The 21,998-nt window shown below is 41.1% G+C and overlaps 3 protein-coding genes across 4 annotated transcripts; 2 read left to right on the top strand and 1 right to left on the bottom strand.

Moving 5' to 3' along the window:
• The first annotated feature begins 72 nt into the window (after nt 1-72).
• Nucleotides 73-3,244, top strand: LOC130122779 (glutathione S-transferase omega-1-like). Its single transcript, XM_056291796.1, has 6 exons — nt 73-220; nt 697-805; nt 970-1,192; nt 2,249-2,350; nt 2,460-2,566; nt 2,728-3,244. Exons 1-6 carry the CDS (start codon nt 193-195, stop codon nt 2,876-2,878), a joined length of 720 nt encoding a protein of 239 aa, XP_056147771.1. The 5' UTR covers nt 73-192; the 3' UTR covers nt 2,879-3,244.
• Nucleotides 3,245-3,413: 169 nt separating this feature from the next.
• Nucleotides 3,414-8,378, bottom strand: itprip (inositol 1,4,5-trisphosphate receptor interacting protein). 2 transcript variants are annotated; one of them, XM_056291792.1, is made up of 3 exons: nt 7,890-8,378; nt 7,564-7,644; nt 3,414-6,123 (listed from the first exon to the last, which is right to left on the bottom strand). In XM_056291792.1, the coding sequence occupies exon 3, from the start codon at nt 6,052-6,054 to the stop codon at nt 4,435-4,437; it is 1,620 nt and encodes a 539-aa protein (XP_056147767.1). In that variant the 5' UTR covers nt 6,055-6,123; nt 7,564-7,644; nt 7,890-8,378; the 3' UTR covers nt 3,414-4,434. The 2 variants fall into 2 exon arrangements, with proteins under 2 accessions (XP_056147767.1, XP_056147766.1); XM_056291791.1 differs by lacking the exon at nt 7,564-7,644.
• A 7,815-nt stretch (nt 8,379-16,193) lies between these two features.
• On the top strand, nt 16,194-16,976 carry LOC130122486 (cholesterol 25-hydroxylase-like protein). The gene has a single exon (XM_056291419.1). It carries the CDS (start codon nt 16,194-16,196, stop codon nt 16,974-16,976), a length of 783 nt encoding a protein of 260 aa, XP_056147394.1.
• The last annotated feature ends 5,022 nt before the right edge of the window (nt 16,977-21,998 follow it).

Raw genomic sequence — 21,998 nt, forward strand, 5'->3', positions numbered from 1 at the left:
ACACAATATGAAGTGGATCTACCCCCTGACCGTAGACACGCCCATACAGGAAGTTGGCTACTATCAGCCGTTGCTCGCTTGTTATTTATCGGGCAGCGTCAGGAATCATTTCACACTATAGAGCCAGAACCCTTCAGATTGGCCTCTTTCTCTTTCAACTTCTCATTTCTTTCTCAATTTATATAACTGAACATGATAACTGAGAAGTGTTTCGCCAAAGGTAAGGTTTACAGTGACCGCGTTTTTCATAACTGAAGCAATTTAGCCAACAATAGCAGTTGTTATTAACCTAGCCATAACCTATTGTAGAGGAAACAATCCGATTGCTGCTTTGTACCAGATTTCAGTTATTCATTTACTACGAATATTTCCCTGCAGAAAGCATAACGTACGAACGTAACTTAAAGAACTGGACTTGAAATGGCTATACTTGCAGATTGTGTTAGTTCACGTTTCATTTAAGTCTCACAAAATGTGGATAAACAATGCACGTACGTCGCTTTAATTCTAAGATGTGGTCATGGCTCTGGGAATTCTTGCAAAGGTTGTATAGGATAGTGCCTGTGTATTCCTAGACTTAGATAAGGAATTTTTGTAAACATAGACATGTGATCAGAGATGGTATTCGATGATTACGTTTTTGCAAAGTCACCATGACTTGGGTCGACTTCTCAAACAAAACGTGCATTTTCTCAGGTAGTGCCAACCCGGGCCCTGTGCCCAAAGGGCGCATCAGACTCTACAGCATGAGATTCTGCCCCTTTGCCCAGAGGACCAGGCTTGTGCTTCATGCCAAAGGAATCGAGTAAAGAATAATTAATCTTACATTATTCAATACCATTGTGATTAGTTATTAGTGCTGAGTAATCAAGATTTAGCTATGATGCTTAAAACATACAACTAAACTATTTCCCCTGATACTTTTGACTGTATTTGGTCTACATGTTTTATGATTTTTTTTTTCTTGAGGTATGACACCATCAACATTAACCTAAAAGAAAAGCCTGAGTGGTTCCTAGAAAAGAATCCTCTTGGGCTAGTTCCAACATTGGAGACACCCAGTGGCCAAGTTGTATATGAGTCTCCAATCACCTGTGAATACCTGGATGAAGTTTACTCTGAGAAGAAACTGCTGCCTTCTGATCCCTTTGAAAAAGCTCAACAGAAGATGATGCTGGAAAAGTTCTCCAAGGTATGCCAAAGGTACATTAGGTCCAGATGATCTTTCACCTGGCCACAAAATCTTCTATCAGAGCCACAAATTCCCTAAAATCTCCCATCAGAGCCACAGATAAGTATGACTTTGCAGATTATTTGTGGCATTGTCCAGCTAATTTATGTCTCCTATTTGTTACTTGCATCACTGTTGGTGATCAACATTGCAGACTTGCACTATTTGGACTTGATATGATATGCAATGGGCATTATAGTGGCTTCTCGGCTAGCACTTTCACCTCACAGCAAGAGGGTCCATAGTTTAATGTCAGCCCATCTGTGTGGAGTTTGCATATTCTCCTTGTGTCTGCATAGGTTTCCTGCAGTTACTCCCACAGTCACTAGTGCAGCAGTGGCCTAAAAATGAAAAAGTGGGCTTGTGACTGGAATGTTGCCAGTTCCCTGGACCCACAGGTAAAATCTTGGTGTTGAAGCAAAGCAATGATGCTCTACCCTCCCTCACCACTGAAGTGCCCTTGTGCAAGGCACTTAACCCCCATCTGCTCCAGTGGAGCTGCTCAGTAGCCAACAGTAAGAGATTATGGTTGTACTGGGCAACTCACAGGTGTGAGTGTGAAGCAAGAGGATCCTACTCATTGCTTGGTGAACCTACACTTGTTAAATAAAATTAGAATCAAACCGTCCAAAGACTTGCAAGTTAGGTGAACTGGAGTCTCTAAATTGCCTATAGGTGTGAATGGAAACGAGACTCACAACCTGCCTAACATGTCTCCCTGCCTTGTGCCCGTTGTCTGCTAGGATAGACTTTAGTCCCATACAACCCTGAATTAGATTAACTGGGTATAGATGGAAGGATCCCATCTACTCATGGCTTTGAAATTATATTTATACCTGAATATATCTGGGTATCTCTTGTAAATTGGGATAAAAGTCTCTACTGAATATGAAAATATAAAAATGTGTACTAAAAAAAACTCATATTTCATGATAGTGTCACTTAACTTTGTCTTGCTACTAAATAATATTAATACTTCCATACACAATTACACACACCATATGTTGTTTTCTACAGATAACACCATACTTCTATAAGATTCCCTTGGGGAGAAAGAATGGTGAGAATGTTTTGGGGCTAGAAGGGGAACTAAGGGAGAAGTTAACCAAATTAAATGAGGTAAGTCAACACTTTCATTGACTCTGAAGAAATTAGATATTTCCCAGTTTGTTTTCAATGTCACATAAGTTTTTATACAAAGTTGTTGAATTCCAGTTGCTCTTTTCAGGACCTGATCGATAAGAAAACTAAGTTCTTTGCTGGTGATTCTACCTCAATGATTGATTACATGATGTGGCCATGGTTTGAAAGGCTTCAGATATTTGAGTTGAAGCAGTAAGTACACATTAGTTTTATACAATATTTTGGCATAAGATACTTAAAACTTTATCACCCTTGAGAAATCTGTTGACTCTAAAGTCATAATTTCCTAATTTTCTGTCTTGCTAAGAATTTGATTCACAAAACCCTAAATGAGACTTTATTTGTCTTCATAGCTGCTTGGACGGAACACCAGAGCTTAAGAAGTGGACAGAACGTATGTCAGAGGACCCCAGTGTCAAAGCCACCATGCATAGTGAGGACACCTACAAGGCTTTCTACAAGACTTACGTTGACGGGAAACCAAACTATGACTACGGCCTGTAGATAAGAGCCCCTGAAGCCTTTAACCGTCCACTTAAAAAAATTCTACTCATTTCATCCCAAGTCTGGAGTCATAGGGTTAATTTTCACCTGTTTCCAAAATGAAAAATTTCCATCAAACACTAAAATAATGTCTACATTTCAGTTAGACAATGATGAAGGGTATAACTTTCTAAAAGTACACCGCAGAGTCAGAATTCTGTCACAGGTGGTGGATATATCACTTTAGTGCTAGAGGTGTGGTGTCTTGCATTTGAAGATGATGTGTTAATTTGTTTTCAAAGTCTAACATAGAAGATATGTTTATGTTGAATTCAAAGTCGTCCTCTCTTTTCATGCAATAAATGCGGAACAGCTCCACGGTCTGAATCTGAAATTGATGTTTGTATTACCATAGACAGACCACTACACTGTCCTTTCCCATAAGCTGCAGAGGATGTTTCCATTGTGTAAGAGGAGCACTACCAAAGACTGATATCAGCCACAGTGGTGGTGTGAGTTGTATAGTTCTGCTTATTAGGCAATATAAAACAAATAGTAATTTTTCAAAAAGTCTTTATAGCTGCCATCAATATATTAGCAACAGTGGGGAAAAAGGTAAAACATTTTCATATTGTAAGGCAAAATTTTCCTGTCAAGATGACCACAGTATGAGGTGTTTTTAACACTGTAAAATGTCTTGGACATTCCTCCAACTACAACAACTGCAAACTATTAATGTACAATATCAATGCTCAGGGTGGTCATGGTGAAAGGAATTCACAAAATCATCCTTCAAGTACCTTACCGCTGACAGAAATGTCTACTGAATACCTCCCCAAGTTGTTTTTTAAAGGTGTGACATGAGTTTTACAAGAATAATTTTACAGTTTTTAACAAGTTTTTTTTTTTTTTTTTTTACAAAAAATATTTGGTAGCATTTTGTATGGTTGGTAAAGAGTGCAGCATGACTTGCTCTAGAACAGTTTTACTCAAAATTAGCTCTTTTTATCAAAAACATTTGGTAAGTGACAAACAGAATTTGGCACTTTCGTCTTCTGTACATACTTGATATCGTCTCACTAAATATAAGGGCTGTGCAATATGACCAAAATCTCATATCCCGATATAGGTCATTTCATATCCTGATAACGATACATATGTATCATGATATAGCACATTTTGTGTAAATTCAATGAATAAATAGTTTTTGGTCCGATATATATAGTCATATTGCACAGCCCTACTAAACATTACAGTAAATGTATCAAAATACAAAGGCGTTAACCATCTGTAAAATAACCTCTGATGTAGAAGTGAAAAGCAATTGTCTGGAATGCACAAAGTTGATGCTAAATTACTCATAATATTGCAGCAAAACCAACATCAACCACACCTATATATAACTATGCTCTGTTAATACTGACATTTCAGTGCTTGAGTATTATGTGCAAATAGCTGCAACAAGATTAACATGCATGATAACGTGACTGATATGAACTGCTACCTATTTAAAGCTCCCTATAACTTGACTTGTACAAAAGGTATTCCATCTTTAACATACCAAACAAGCAGTTGTTTCAAAAACTTTGACCAAGTCTGTGGAAGGCATCTCCATTTGGAAAACGAGGTGTGTACTCCTTTATAAGCACGGAGGCATTCCTGAGCATCTCCTGGAAGTGTGTAACAGTGTCTCTGTAAAGCTCTCTCTGCAAAACCAGAGGCCGGAAAAGGTTGATCGGCTCTGACTTAAGAAATATCTCAGGAACCTGGATGTCTGCGGGTACTTGACTGTTCCCGACAAGAACATGATGGAGCCTCTTTTCCTGTAGGCTCCTCTGAAGGAAGTCAAGCACATCACAAAGCCTGTGCTCTATACTCTCAATGCCCCAGCAAGAAGGACTTTTACTTATTAATAAGTGCAAGAGAGCAGTCTTAAAGTGATAGTTGGTCAGGGCGCTCTTTCCTGTGAGCCCCGTCTGCTTTCTGTGTAGGAAAGTCATAATCTGAAGGCAGTGTAAGTGACAGGAATTTTCTGGAAGGCTTTTAGCAAAAAGTTTGAGCAAGTTCCTCTCATAAACAGCAAAGGACAGGGCCCAATACGGGTCTGGGGAGATGTTGCTCTCTGATGAGAAGTGTGAGACAAAGTAAGCATCTGTATCTTCCAGCTGGACAACTGGGATGATGTTCATCACGATGACTTTCCCTGAACGGAATCTGACCTTCAGAGCACCAGCGGCATCCAGGTTGTGAAAGGTGAGTTCAAATTCATACTTGTGAGAGATACGTCCCCACGCTTTGGTCAGAGAGATCTGAAACCATTTCATCACTTGATCTTTGGCCAAATAGGATGTGTTCTTGGAGCACAACAGTTCACTGGAGTTGAAGTCCACTCTGGGCCTTTCATTCTTGTTGTGCAGAAGACAGAGCATGTCCTCTCCTAGGTTAGTTGAGCCACAGAGACAGCCCTCCCCCGTCTCCCAAAATCCGGTCACTCTGATCTTGCCGCAGCCCTGCATGCCAGGGGGAATGTCCCCGGAGGGACTGCACCACAGTTGGAACTGAAAGGAGTATGGCTCAGGGGGAGAGAAAGGCACAATGAGGTCACATGTTAGTGGCTTGCTCACCTTCCAGGACTCAAACATACTTCCAACACCCACAAAGTCCCCCACTTCCATGTCTACCTCCCTGTTGCATAGACTTCTCAGCGATTCCAGCAGGTCATCGGCAAAGCCCTCCGCAAACTCCCTCACCCTCCAGCTTTCATGGGTTGAGATATAGTTGCATCTATCACAGAAGTTGCTAAGGACACTTTTGTCCAGCATCAGCGTCCTGGAGCTAATGGATCCACTCTCAGTAAATACATTATCATTGTCGATTCCCTGACATGCAAGATCTACCCTGCATACTTCGATAGTCAAGAAGATGACTAGGGAGACGGCATACCAGAAGTACCAGCCATAACTGTGCTGTGAGCTGCTTTCATGTGAGCTGCGTTCATCTTGTTTCAAGTTCAGCCGCGAGAGCTCTTCTTCCAGCTTGGCCTGCTCCATTTTCAACCTCTCCTCGTGCTCCTGCATGCGAGCTATCAGTTCGTCATCCTGTTCTGGGATGGTGGTGTTTTCCCGAGGAAAAAGCAAGGGGTTGTTCAAGATGGCGGCAACCACCACCATACACACTCGTGCTATGGCTCCCTGCATCTTCACTCACACTTCTCCCTCATACGTCCAGGCAACTCATGGAATCCAAAATGGCTGTCAACTCAAAACCTGAAATGCAGAATTGCATGGTATTTGATTGGTGAAATTACATAATCTAAACATGCTTGTGTGTTATTCTAAAATGTTTTCCAAAACATTGTTCCAAACAAAAAGCTCTTTAGTGTACTGAAAAAGAAGTGTTAAAATCATGGCATGAAAAAAAAATCACTAGTTATTTCTGTAAAGCACTCCGCCCATCACGGGGCAGCAGTGTTCCTCTAAATATAGAGGCAGTGGGCTGAGCGATGCACTTTGTTCTGCTATCAAACTGCACAGCTGGGGAGGAAGGAAGATTTAATGAAAAAGGCCTTTAGAGGAACCCCAGCCTTTCTGATAGCCAGATTTATCTCGCCTTTACAGTCTGTCTGTCAAGACGTACATCCTGCTTTAATTATTTAAGCATATAAATAAATAATCCTTTAAAGTAAGTAAGTAAAACTTCATTTATATAGCACTTTTGAAAACACAGTTACAAAGTGCCTTACACTCAATACAGAAAATATGTGTTAATACGTAAAATAAATTGAATGAATATAAAACATGGCATAGGAGTAACAGACCAAGCTAAAAACGAACCAAAACAGAAGGCAGGGATGGGAATCTATAAAAACGCTTGCCTTTAAAGGGAATACCCTGATGAGATATGCACATGAGATTGCTCATTATTACTGGTCTCTAAAGTAAGCTAATCTGTGGAAGAAAGTTTGAGACAATGTACATTGCTGTCATTCTTCCTTTTTACTGAAGCATATTGACATTCATCTTAAGAGTAAACATACAATATGCAACAGAATAAACTATGCGTAAACATACTATGCTGTAGAAATGCAGGAAGGAAATTGCACAAGGTTCCTATGAACGTGCCAGACTTTTAGAAGAAGAAGAAGAAAGCCACTTCATTTTGTCATTGTAAGTTACAACGACATCGTAGGTTACAATGAAATTTGTTCTCTGCATCTAACCCATCCCAGCGCACGGGGCCCAACTCCAGTTCTTCTTTCCATTGCCTTGGTCAGGGGCACAGACAGGAGTACCAACCCTAACATGCATATCTTTTTAGTTTATCTTATTTGCAAGACAAAAAAAAATGCTGCCTGGAGAAAGACCTCCCTTCTTAAAGAAACAGCACTCGAGAGAAAGTCAAAGTAAACATGACATAAAGCTTACGAACATGAGGCAGACCATTACTTTTAACAGTTAAAGAAGTCTAACTTCATTAACCTCTAAAACTTCGACAAAACTTTGCAGTATTACACGAATCCACAGTGCCGAGTGCATACTCCAATCGTCTTCCTCCCAAGACTTGCCTCACTTTACATGGTAAACTCCGTTACTCACATATGGGTCCATCCAAACAAAACATATACCGAGATGGCCAGTGTGGTAAAACAGCAACAACAAGAAAACATTAACTTAAAAACCGCACAACCCAATAAAAAAGTGACATACCGAAGATTAAGGAGTCTCCTTTTTTTCTCAACAAGCCGGTCTTGTTTTGAGAGTGAACACGGTTCCCGATTATTCTGCGACCTTACGGACCAAAGATGAAGCAAAACATTGACAACTATTCAAAAACCGAGCCTCCCCTACTAACTGCACGAGTTTATGCAGGCAATATAGAAAACAGAATTGGTCACGTATTAAAAAATTAATGCCGCTGCTGCTAAGTTGTTTTAGCACAGTAGACGCCTCGTCGAAGAAAATGCGGTGCAGACAAACGTCATTTCAAGCTAATGAGTCATATCGTAGTGTTGTGGTTAATTAAATATACATACCAGCCAACAAGAAGAGCTATGGGACAGGAAGCCTTCCGATATAGACAAAGTACGGGATATAGACCAAGTGACGAGAACTGATCCGAGGAGCTATGCGGATAACTTCAGAAGAGCTGGACGACGCGTACGCAGGTTTGTCGTGTAAAACATACTTTTAAGAGAGACGATAATATTTTTGCAGTGTTCTATGAGATAAGCCATGGCGACAGATCGGAGTCGCTGCCTTCTTATGCTGTGTGACACAGTCGGTTTAGTAATAACAACGGTTTAGTGATTTCGTCGATTAGTATTAACAACGGTTTAGCGGTAACAACGCTGGGAAACACGTTTCTCTCTCCGAGCTAAGCGGTAACCACGCCTCGCAGTGGGGACGAATACGCTGTCGCCCTCAGAATTGATTTCATTGGTCAACACGATGAGGGCGCTTGCCTGCTGTCTACATTTTAGCATACTACCTTACTAACGTTGACCAGTTTAACTCGACCAGTTTAAAAAGTTGACCAGTTTAACTCGACATGCTGACTTAAATATATTAGAATTAACGCTGAAATTTAAGAGTGCCAGCAAAAAGAAAATGAAAAAAAAATAAATTGAGCGACGGAATGCTGATCAATCAGCGCTCTCACTGAATGTTCGTCACACTATAGGGCGTGGTTTGCGCGTAGTTTGCTTTGGAAAAAAACAACATTTTTTGAGGCGGGGGCGGGGGCAGGCTTCGCGCCAGCAAGAGGAAGCAATTACGTTTCCTGGCTGTGCGCCCCACCCATGAGGACAGCACCGTGACTCATGCAAAACACACTCACCTCAACCTAACGAACAGAAGAGGTCGACACCAGATGAACGAAGTGTGCTAGACTAAGATTTTTTTTTTTGAGCGTGTGGAATTTCAGAGGCTTTCATGTCAGGCAAATGTTTCGTGCCAGAAACACAGCACATTTGAACTATGGCACGGTTGATAAAAATCTAAGCAGTGCTCTGCTACCATGTCTGATGCGTGCAGTTTGAGCCTTTAAAGGTTCGAAACGCGTTTTCTTAAGAAGGCCACAATCCTGTCGTGTATGCAGTGGCGCCCCCAGAAATTTTTCATAGAGGTGGCCAAATGGGGCCACTGAAAATCTTGGGGTGGCACACCAAAACCAAAAGCCATGACTGAATTTCGGGAATTCTATGATGATGTTGTAGTATACTGTATAGGCTAGTTGAAAACTGTCAATATGAGAGTTAAGAAAAATATACAAATATGTACACATTCTTGGGTGAATGTTATTTCTTTCACTTTATGTACAGTGCAGTATTTGTGCAGATTATGTTGTGTTATGTACTTACGGGCACCCGTAGGGGGAGCTGTGGGATATATAACCGAGACTGGGCGGGGAAATGAAGCATCTTTCTCCAGACATCATGCCTGACGCGTCTCCGTTATGCTCCGTGAACATGATATAACATGGTGTCAGAAGTGGTCACTGTAAGCCACTTACATGAACTGAGATGAAGATATCTCGGCATTTGTGCTAAAAGGAAAAAAAGGACCTAGCAATTGGGTTAATAACCGGAGTATCGGTGGTGTGTGCACGCGGGGTCCTCCCTATAGGACCCGGGGACTATAGGCCCGGGGACTATAGGAGTCCCCGGGTCCTATGTTCCCCGCTTTGTATGAGACCGGGGAATATCGGACCTTTTTGTATACAGAGGGCCCTATATTCCCCACTTTTCCCCAAAAGGGTCCTATGTTCCCCGTTTTGTATGTGCAGGGGAACATAGGACCTTTCTTTATAAAAAGGGTCCTATGTTCCCCGGTCAGCAGGTTTGACGCTGTTCGGCGCAAAAAATGCATTTTCAATAATGCATTATTTAGGGCAGATTATTAAGAAGACAATGAATCATACGATTTCTATTTTTATATCACAAAAACGAATTCACAAAGTCCAGGTTGGCTAAAGTATGTGGAAACTTTCGACACTAAACCAATTTCAACTTATTAGGCTATAGCCTATATTTGGGCGCATAACCCACCCCGGTAGTTCTCTGATATTTATGCGTGAAATGTATCACTTATCGAGGAAAATGCGCCTCGCCGAGTAGGTGAGCTGGCTCGTCTGTGTCTGAATGTAATACAGTAAGCCTATGCTCCTTGGGCAATTGTACCCGGGCATAGCTCAGTCGGTAGAGCTCTCGCCTATGGATCGCAAGGTCGTGAGTTCGATCCCGGGTGCCGCCAACTCAGCATATGAGTAGCACATTGTGCGAGAAGTGCTGGGAGCTGAAGGTAGGTGTTGTGTTCCGTCCTCAGCAGTCCAGCTCCCAAAAGTCTAGCGCATTGTACCAGGGATAGACTCCTGCGTAAACTGGCTGATACCGACAATAGGCCAATTCCGACCCACTTCTTCTCTATGTTCCCTAGAAATACGTCGTTCCCATCATAACCACACCAGCTTATTGGGAAAAGCATCTGACAGATATTAGATAGAAACCATCTGCTCAGTAAGGCCCTTTAAGCATCATAATTGTAATGATAATAATAATAATAATAATAATGATAGCCTAATAATAATAATGATGATGATAATAATAATAACAATATAGCCTTATATTAGAAATGCTAAAAATTGGATAATTGAAATATTTATAATTATAAAGTAGGCTAATATAGCATGGTAATAACAATAAAATAATAACAATATCTGCCTGGTCTCTTAAGATTCTAAGATGCTGTATGCTACAGAAATAACGGGACCTAGGCCTAGGCTAATGAATACGCCTTTTTGACAAAATATGAATGAAAGGCTAATCAACACGCTAAAGCTGAATCACAAAACACATATTGCTCGAAAAATAATTTATAAATAGCCAAATGCACACAGGATTTCGAGTTTGGAAATATTTAAAACTTGTCATGGATGTGTGGTCATCTGCACGCAAGTTTCCTGGCGTTCTAAACCACATGATCAAAATTCACCAATGTCTAAACCGCCCGCCAACTTGCAACAATTTGCAACAATCGGTTGTTATCGGTGATAACTCGTGGACTCACTGTCATGTGCTTACTAGCCTACAAGAAGACAAACAATGGCGATAGTTATGGATGGTGATCGAGGGGGCAAAGTGTTGGTACATGAGAACTTCAGATATCAGAAGCACCGCACCAATCAAGACACCATTAGATGGAGGTGCTGGAGGTGGAACTGTAGAGTGCCACTGATCACAAATAGATTTGAAGTGGAGGACGTGGATGCTAACATTATTGTGCACGATGTTGGGGAACACGTGCATCCCCCTGACGGAGAAATGGTGCACCGTGCAGACTTCCGACAGCGGGTGATTGCAGAAGTTGCGAGGGAGCCAACAGTCCCAATCAGAAGGATCTATAATGAGCAAAGGGTCCTGCAGCGTCGGCAACGTCAAATCCAGGGTTTTAGCCCCTCTTTGTTGAGTAGCCTAATGGACTAGGACTACTCATTTTGCTTTTTTGAAGAAGAAAAAAGCTTTAACGTTAGGCTAGTTAGGCCTTGGAGATTTTTGTTTTAGACCATGCCTTTTCTGGGGGGCTTCTGCCATAGACCAACCCTTTTTCAGCCAAGCTTTTACTAGAAGCATTTTGTTATTAATAGCCTATTATCAGTGTTACTATTGATAGTATTATGCCTGTAATTGTTATTTGTTATCAGGCTTCTTTTATAATTAGGCTATTATTATTATTATCATTATTATTATTATTATTATTAGGCTGTTATTATTATTATTTATTATTATTATTATTGATATTATTACTATTACTATTATTATTATATTAAAGAAGAACATCAGAGGATGTAAGGTAGCACTCATCAAATGAAAAAAAAAGACACAATTCTCTATTTTACCATTTCATTGTTTGGCATCAGTCATTAACTTGGCCGGGTTGTCTTCTTCAGAAACCTTAATGACTGATGCCAAACAATAAAACGGTGAAATAGAGGACTGCCTCTGTTATTTTTTTATCATTTGGTGAGCGTTACCTTACATCCTTTGATGTTCGTCTTTGATTCATGTTTTTGGTTTAGCACCTCCACAAGCCTTTAGTTTTTTGAGAAGCACATATTATTATTATTAGGCAATTAGCCTATTGTGTAAGGTAGGCGGCCCCTGTTGATGGATACTTTGTGCTGGTCCTAAATTCCAAGTCCTGGTCTAAGTTCTCTGCCTAAAAGGTTCATCATTAAAGTCTTTTTGAAAGACAGTCTGCCAAGTGATTTAATATGGAAAACGAACTGCAAAGTAACAAGAAAGTGGCTGAAGTGTCCAGTGCTGTGCAAACTGGGCCTACTGCAAGACAAACTTGCGTTGACTGCCGACTGTCCATGCTGAGCCGGAGAGCCAACTAACTAGGCCTACTGCAGTAAATATTGGTAAGAAATAACAATAAAGCAAATTACAGCCTCCTCTAGGCCGAATTTGGATACGCACTCAAGGTGGCCTGCGATATACAACAGCCAACAATGGTAATACGGCCTAATTTAATCAGTGGAGGAATAGATTGTCGTAGCCTACAACTCAGCCATGACCCCAGTTTTTATTATTTTGGACCCGTTAAGGAAATAATTTGCAAAAAGGGTTCTAAGTTCCCCGGTTTGTTCCTCGATTGGCAATAGCGGGGAATATAGGACCCTTTATTTGGAAAAAGGTCCTATGTTCCCCTGGAAACAGCGGGGAATATAGGACCCTTTTTCCAAAAGAGGGTTCTATGTTCCCCGGTGTCTATTGCAACCGGGATTATAGGACCTTTCTAGGGGAAAACGGGGAATATGGGACCCTTTTTTTCTCGAAAGGGTCCTATAGGACCCGGGGACTATAGGGAGGACCCCGCGTTGGGGCACTGGTCACAGCACGGGCTAGCATCCACACGAGGGGAGAAGATGGACCGTTTTCAAGTTCCTCTACCGGCGCAATTCAATTTCAGCAAGCCAGAGGAGTGGCCGAAATGGATTCAGAGATTCGAGAGGTTCCGTATAGCTTCAGGCTTGGAGCTACAGTCCGAAGAGAACCAGATCAACACCCTTATATACACTATGGGAGTAGAGGCAGAGGATGTGCTAACTTCACTCCGTCTCACGCCAGGGACACGTGTCATGATGAAGGACAACCCAGGGACACGTGTCATGATGAAGGACAACCCAGGGACATGTGTCATGATGGACAACCCAGGGACACGTGTCATTATGGACAACCCAGGGACACGTGTCATGATGTCTCTGTCCTGCCAGGCAGTTCGTTTCATCTGTTCCATATAGTCCAACCATTTGACCAGTAAACTGTAGACCAGGTCCATGTACGTATTAAACCACCTGGCACAACACAACGCCAGCAGAACACTAGTAGTGCCACTGCAGCACCTGAGCTGCCCGCCGAACTACCTGATGATCTGCAGATTACAGCTGCAGATGGTGCCCCCCCCCCCCCCGCCCAGACCCCACACCTGTCTCCAGTGAGACCTCACCCCAACCACAGACTGGGTCTGCCCGAAGGTACCCTGTGAGGCAACGTTGTCCTCCACTCCCCCCGACGGACTTTGTGACTTAGTTAAACAGGTGCTGTGGGACACACTGAGTGGTTAAAGGGGCAGAATAATCCCCTCACTCAGTTAAGGGCTGGGGCAGTCTAACCCCCCCCCTTAGAAAAAAATAAATAAATTTCTGTTGAATTATTTTGTTAAAAAAACAGAAATAAAGAAGTGTTCTGTATCTTCTGTAAAAAGATAAATTACATTATATTCTTGTAAGGAAAAAAAGGAAACATTCTCTTGGATGAAAAGAAATTTGATTTTATTCGATGTTATTGTCTGAGTTTCAGTCTTACGGATATTGATATGTTGATTTCTTGTCAGTTGTAATAATAGTAAAAACTGAATGTTTTCATCTCAGAAAGGGGGATGTTGTGTTAGGTACTTACGGACACCCGTAGGGGGAGCTGTGGGATATATAACCGAGACGGCGGGGAAATAAAGCATCTTTCTAGTTCCAGACATCATGCCTGATGCGTCTCCTTTATGCTCCGTGAACATGATATAGCAGATCCTTTTTTAAATTCCGCACTGCAGTTGTTGCCCTTGATTTTTGCTGTTTGTTGCTGCACACCATGGTGAACATAAAGTTTACATCATCCTTACTATGCAGCAGCACTTAACTGGAGATTGTACAAATTTTTTGTGCATTTTTGTCCTTTTCTTTATAGAACAAGTCATTATGTACATACTGTAGCCACAACTTGCATGGAGATACTTTTGTTTTTTTATTAAAAGATAATGACCTGAAACTTCATTAGCATGCAAAGTAGAATGATCAAATGAGCTACATCTAAAATCTAAGTTCAATTTCTCTAGTCGATATAAGTAACAATAAGGTACATGTGGGTCATTTCCGTGTATTTTCCATATTGGCCTAGGTCTAGTCTGTTAAGCAATGTAATTCCTGTCATTACTGAAGGCCGGTGTAATAGAATTTTCCCACTCACCGCAGACTAACTTCCCTTGATGTTAGGCTAGGTTAGGTTAGGCTAACCCTAAACTCCGCTTCCACTCCCCCACCCTAATCTTAACCATTACCTGTTCACACCAAGGGGAGTCAGATTCTGTGGAGGAGTCAGAAAATTCTATAACACCGGCATTATGGCTTTGGCTGCATGGGAAAATATGTGGGAGGCACCCATTTACTTGGTGGTTAAATGATGATAATATGCAAGAGAATTGTAAAAATCCCCACCAACACCTGACTAAAGAACATCAGCATCTTGTTTCCACAGCATGGCACTTCCTGCTTGTGTAAAATTTGATTAGGAAAAGTGATGATAGTCCAGGATAAAAACATTAATACTATATAGGTAGCATTACTCAGTATTGTCCATTGAGAATGACTACTTTTGTGTTTCCAAACACATCTGATCATCACAGTCACTCTACAAAGATGAATTAAAATTATTTCAAACATTGGCAGTTAACACAGATCTTTGTTAAACTTGAGTTTTTCAAATGTACATAATTTTGTCATTAATTTCCAACTTGGAAGGCTGTATGGAACACCGTATTTAAATGGTTTTAACACAGCTGAGCAGAATACATCTTTGCCCAAGTGCTGAATGAGTGTTTGAAATGTTATGAAATTCTCTGCCAAACTATTGTCAGTGTGAGGTACCTCTGGCAGTGGATTCCCCCTACCTGAGTGAATCAGGTGGTTGCTACCTTGATAAGACCTTGGTCTATGTGGGTATTCTCGGGGAATTTTGTGTACACTGATTGTGAAATGGCCCTGTGATGGCCTGGCAGCCTGTCCAGGGTGTCTACCTGCCTGCCGCCCAATGACTGCTGGGATAGGCTCCAGCATCCCCGTGACCCTGAGAGCAGGACAAGCGGGTTGGATAATGAATGGATGGGCAGATGATTGTGAAATGCATATCGGTACTGTCTTTGGAATTCCCTTTAGGGCATATATGGGCAAAGTCTTTCCATTAAAGCCCAAAAGATGATTTAGTCTTTAGCATGAAGCATATATTGAGGCTAAAATGTGTTTTGAGAGTGTCAGACAGTGTAAAATAAAAACATATATATACAGTATTGTCAAATTTACATGCCAACTCATCTGTATCAGTTTTTCCATAACCAGGCTAACGAGAAACCATTAAACATTCTTTCAGGCAGACAATTTCACAAGCACGTCTTGCTTTCTGCAAGTGAGAGATGTTCTCAATGAACATAATCCTAACCATAACTCAAACTCTGGCATTAACCTTATTTCTAACAAGAAGCTGATTGGATAAATGGTATTGCACCAGGGGCATCATGCAATCTTAGATCCTATATCACAATCCCATGATCCTAGAACATATTTCTTTCAGAAATGAGCGAGATCCAACCCACATACTCAAACAATAACAGTATCACACACTTTCGTATCAGTAGTGTTTAAAAACATAGGCTTAATTTAAGTCTGTGAATGAATTTAAACAAGCACGGCACTGTGCACACATTATGGTAACCAAAAGAGTAGTTACAAAAATTTTAAATAACCAAAGATATTTATCTTAAAATGACACAGCAAAGCAGAAACTAATTATTAAGGGCACTCTGATAAATATTTTCAAAGTAATCTAAAAGTAACACATGCACAGAGTAACCTAACATGCAAGGCTCCTGCAATGCAAGAGGGAAATTTCCAAAACTGAAAGTGACATCACTGACATCCTTCATGACATCACTGCATTCTTCCTGACTTTGGGCTCAGTCAAGAAAAGTGAGGACCATATTGACAACATCTCACTCTCCCTCAACCTGGAAGGATGGAACTTTCTCTAGAAAACAGAGATGGGCTTCTTCTACAAACCATCTGGGACAGGATAAGACAGCAGAACCTCCTCAGAACTCCATTATTCCCTTCTTTGTTCTCACTGACTGTTTACCTGAGCTGCTGTCTGCCTTATATATGCCTGGATGTGCTCTCCTTCAGATTTGACGTGATACGCCGCTTCAAGATTCAGCCACAGAGCAAGGTGACCTGGGCAATGGCCTGGGGCTGTTTGCTGAAAATTTTACACACCCATGCCTTTGTCATCTTCCCTATTACCATTCTGCACTGGCACTGGACACCCGTCGTTCTCCCGATTGAGGCCCCTGAGCTCCGTTCTGTCCTCGGTGGTGTACTAGCCTGCCTCCTTCTCTTTGACCTGCAGTACTTTGTGTGGCATCTGCTGCACCACAAGGTGCCCTGGCTCTATCACTCTTTCCACAAAGCACATCACCGCCACACGGCCACCTTCTCCCTGACCGCGGAGCACGCAAATGTCTGGGAGACCCTGAGCCTCAGCTTCTTTGCAGCAGTGAACCCTGCACTTCTGGGCTGTCACCCGCTCACTAAGATGCTCTTCTTTATTCTCAACATCTGGCTGTCTGTGGAGAGCCACTCAGGCTATGATTTTCCCTGGTCCCCAAATAGACTAGTGCCTTTTGGCCTCTATGGAGGAGCTCAGCATCACGACCTCCACCACCTCAAGTCCCGGGTAAACTACGCGCCATACTTCACGCACTGGGACAGGCTTTTTGGTACATTGTGCAGAGAGCAGTGAAATATGTGAAGGACACACAGGTTACTCCGAGGATCAGGATGGCAAACTGATGCAAATAGTCATTTTTCATAAACCTGCATGTGTAGCAACACAAAGCTGTGGTTTCCCAAACAGACCTTATTAAGATATTCAATTTGGAGGTGAGTAAGCAACATAAACTGGAAGATGAAAATAATAACTGAAAATAATTGCCTATCGTTTGTTTTCAAGAGTACAAAGAATAATTACCTTCATTGGCATAAATGAAGATAATTGTAAAAGATAACTATTGTTTTATGAATATTTATCATTTGTTCACAAACAACATAAACAAAAGGTGAAATTACAGAGTGCAGACATGGAGACTTAACTAATTTTGGCTCGAGAAAATACTCTTTAATTATTCCAGAGCTATAAGCATTATTATGGTATGATTCTCATTTTGGGTGTGAAACCTCAAACATACAAATGAGTCGAAAAGTACAACAGAAACATACTTCTGCAATAGCATAACCCTAGAGCGTATTTCTTCACGCCATTGTAGAGTTGAAGTTTTGGTGCCTTGATTCCTGAAGGATGTTGAAAAATGAAAGCAGACAGTCCGATGACTGGTCTTAAAATAGACCACAGGAGGTGACGGGGGAATTTTCCTGTAGACAAACCTGTGCTTTCCCAAAGACAGCAAGTAAATATCCAAATTAAATTCTGTCATTATCATGTGATCCAGTCTTAACATCTGATATTCATTGCCAATACCATATCATACCCAATATGATCTGAGCAAAATAGGCCATTGCTCAATGACTTAATCTGTAACTTTAGTATGGCACCACCTCCAGTGGTGTGCGTTCACCGAACAGTGAGTTTTGTCTAGTGAACTGACTTGAAGACTATATTTTTCTAAAACTAAAACTTACAAGACTGAACAAATGAGACAGCTAATTTTTTTTTCACATGTTTTGTAGCTCCCCTCATGCACTTCCAAGCGTTCTTTTCTCTGGGTGTATCTTCATGAAATGGCAGCTTGCCAAATTGCTGATTGTGACAGTCAGGACTCAAAACTGGGACTTTCCAGCTTTTCATCAAGGAGCCCTTCCCCAATACCATGGGGCCCAGCAGATGAAGGGAGCTCAAGTGGATCCCATAGCCAACAGCATACATCTGGTTAACTTGTCACCTGTGCTCAACAGCTGTCACCAGTTCACCCAAATGAGGCACCTTATAAAACATGGCTCTGGGAATAGGAGAGTGAGCTGTTTTGTTTTCTTTATGAAGCTTCTCGTTTCGTTTTTGTTTCAGTAAATTACCTTATGGGTTTAATTGCAGGACATGGTCGAGCCCTTTTCACTGGCAATGGTGGATAGTGCCACAGTATTCTTATGATGTAAATGTGCAGTTAGATTTGTAATGTTCATGAATACTAAACAGCCTAGTATTCTCTGTGTTATAAAGAGGTGTGAAAATGCAATAAAGTATATTTTACATCTACAAAGAAGATTTCAGTCATTCATTCATTGACTATCATGTTTAATAAAGTCAAATTTTCCAAGAAGGCAATATGAAAGCCATTTTATTTGACATTATATTCTTACAACAAGTTATATTCTTTTTTTAATAAACATATTTTATTGGCATTTTAGGAAAATAAACATTTTAGGGAAATATAAAACAATGCATCAACATACATTGTTCCATTATTGAACCCGTCCACCCCCCCTTCCTCTGGCCCCCCCCCTTTAGTCTTTTGAGCTCCATATCTTAGACTTAGGTCAAGGAATTACGACAATAATAACAAAAATACATTAATGTTAAGAATAATAACAATAATAATAAATGAGGTACATTAGTGTAAAACAAAGAGAACAAAAATATATTATATATATATATATATATACACATACATAAGCATACACACACATACAAGCACAAACATAAATATATATATATATATATATAGCGGGATTTTTGTTTTGTTTTTTCGGAAACCGTTAATGGTGTTGATAAACGTGTTCAACACATGAGGAGTGGAATATCAATATAGATGTAGGGGGGAAAAACTGAATACATGGCAGTACTTGTTTCGTGCGTCGCACACGAAAACACAGAAAAACACACTGTATACGTTGCCCCGCGTCACGCCCCTAATTTCGGTGGGCGGCAACCAATGAGAAGAGAAAACATTTGAACTATTACAACCAATGGGGTAGGTAGTTACGATGCATAGCAACCAATGGTGGGGTAGAAAATATTACAACCAATGGGGTAAGGGGTTGGGACTTGTTTTTGAAAAAGCCTTTAAAGGACCAGGGCACTGTTGAAATAGCATACATTTAAAATATTACAACGTAACGGGTAATAACCATAATAATAATAATAACAATAATAGGGTAATTTATGTATATCATATAGTGGGGTGGTGTTGGGGCACAGTTTGAGGGGCAGGCAGTTAAAATATAAAAAAATACAACATCTAAAAAATGTCACATGTGTATCATCTAATGGGGGGGGGGTAATAAAGACATTTTACTTGTAGTTACAAAGAATGGAAAGTGAGAGGATGCCTGAGGAGTGGAGAAGAAGCATACTGGTACCGATTTTCAAGAACAAGGGCGATGTGCAGAACTGTAACTACAGAGGTATAAAGTTGATGAGCCACAGCATGAAGATTTGGGAAAGAGTAATAGAAGCTAGGTTAAGAGGAGAGGTGACGATCAGCAAGCAGCAGTATGGGTTCATGCCACAAAAGAGCTCCACAGATGCGATGTTTTCTTTGAGAATGTTGATTGAGAAGTATAGAGAAGGCCAGAAAGAGTTGCATTGTGTCTTTGTAGATTTAGAGAAAGCTTATGACAGAGTGCCGAGAGAGGAGGTGTGGTATTGTATGAGGAAGTCAGGAGTTGCAGAGAAGTATGTAGGAGTGGTGCAGGATACGTATGAGGGAAGTGTGACAATGGTGAGGTGTGTGGTTGGAATGACAGATGGGTTCAAGGTGGAGGTGGGATTCCATCAAGGATCGGCTCTTAGCCCTTTCTTGTTTGCAATGGTGATGGACAGGTTGACGGAGAAGATCAGGCAGGAGTCTCCATGGACGATGATGTTCGCGGATGACATTGTGATCTGTAGCGAGAGTAGGGTGCAGGTTGAGGAGAGCCTGGAGAGGTGGAGGTATGCACTGGAGAGAAGAGGAATGAAAGTCAGTAGGAGCAAGACGGAATACCTATGCGTGAATGAGAGAGAGGACAGTGGAATGGTCAGGATGCAAGGAGTAGAGGTGACAAAGGCATTTGAGTTTAAATACTTGGGGCCAACTGTCCAAAGTAACGGGGAGTGCAGTAGAGAGGTGAAAAAGAGAGTGCAGGCAGGTTGGAGTGGGTGGAGAAGTGTGTCAGGAGTGATTTGCGACAGAAGGGTACCAGCAAGAGTTAAAGGGAAAGTTTACAAGATGGTTGTGAGACCAGCTATGTTATATGGTTTGGAGACAGTGGCACTGACAAAAAGACAGGAGGCGGAGCTGGAGGTGGCAGAGTTGAAGATGCTAAGATTTTCACTGGGAGTAACGAAGAAGGACAGGACTAGGAACGATTATATTAGAGGGACTGCTCAGGTTGGACGGTTTGGAGACAAAGCAAGAGAGGCAAGATTGAGATGGCTTGGACATGTGTGGAGGAGAGATGCTGAGTATATTGGGAGAAGGATGCTGAATATGGAGCTGCCAGGGAAGAGGAGAAGAGGAAGGCCAAAGAGGAGATTTATGGATGTGGTGAGGGAAGACATGCAGGTGGCTGGTGTGACAGAGGAAGACGCAGAAGACAGGAAGAAATTGAAACGGATGATCCGCTGTGGCGACCCCTAACGGGAGCAGCCGAAAGTAGTAGTAGTACTTGTAGTTACCAAGAAGATATTTTTTACGGTGTCTACAGCTGGTGGCCAATTCATTTCTACTATTCAAGGTGGACATATCAGGCTTGCAAATAATAGAATACTTCTCTGCCAAACATAGGTTACATCTTTTGCTGCTAACTGAATATGCATTGTTCTTTGTAAGGATTTTCCATGAAATAGAGTAACCGATATTCTTGGCCATCGATGACCAAATGTGTTGGCTCAAGGCCGTTGCATTTCTTGCATGCTCATTTCTGAAGCTACTCATATGGGCGTTAAACCTAATTTTAAAAGGGCTAATTAAAAACAATATATATATATATATATATAATATATATATAAACGAGAGCAAAGTGTACTGCATATATGTATGGGCCATTAAAGTGCATAATATGTTGTTTGGAGATTTGAAGATTTTCAATGTGCCACCAAAGTGTAGGATTCAGCTGTTACGTTGTATTAATTCTGGGGAAAGGGAAGTCAGACTCTTAACATAACAGATCAGAGGCTGCCAATGACTGTAAAATTTGTCTGTCAAACCTCATATGGAGAATTTGATCTTTTCCAACTCCAAAACAGACATGGTATTACGCAGCCAAGAAGTAGGAGATGGGGGTAACGTGTTCTTCCATAGTAAAAGTATTCGCCGACGGGCTATTACAGAAGTGAATGAGATTATATTGGCTTGCTTTATTGACATATTTTTGCGAGCTCCAGGTATACCAAATATAGCAGTCAGTGGGGATGGTTCTATTGATTGTTCTAATATTACTGACATGACTTGAAAGTAAGATTTCCAGTACTCCCCCAGTCTCAGACATGACCAGAACATATGAGTGAGATTACAAGGAGCCTGAGAACATCTGTCACAGGTGTCAGCCATATTCAGGTATATCCTGGCAAGTTTAGATTTACTATAGTGTATCCTGTGAATTATTTTGAATTGTATGAGTTGAAATTTTGTACAAGATAAACAAGATTTTATTTCTTTCAGCGCCTTAGCCTACCGATTTTCAGGCATGATAATGCCAAGTTCTGTTTCCCATTCTGTTTTAATTTTCAGCAAAGCTGGAGGTGTATCTGGAGCTAGAGGGTTATATAAATGCGAGATATGCCATCTTGTCATTTTTGTCACCGGTAAAAGGTTATCATTTCCCGAAG

The sequence above is a fragment of the Lampris incognitus genome, chromosome 13 (genome assembly GCF_029633865.1).
Source record: "Lampris incognitus isolate fLamInc1 chromosome 13, fLamInc1.hap2, whole genome shotgun sequence".
In the NCBI taxonomy this organism is placed as follows: domain Eukaryota; kingdom Metazoa; phylum Chordata; class Actinopteri; order Lampriformes; family Lampridae; genus Lampris; species Lampris incognitus.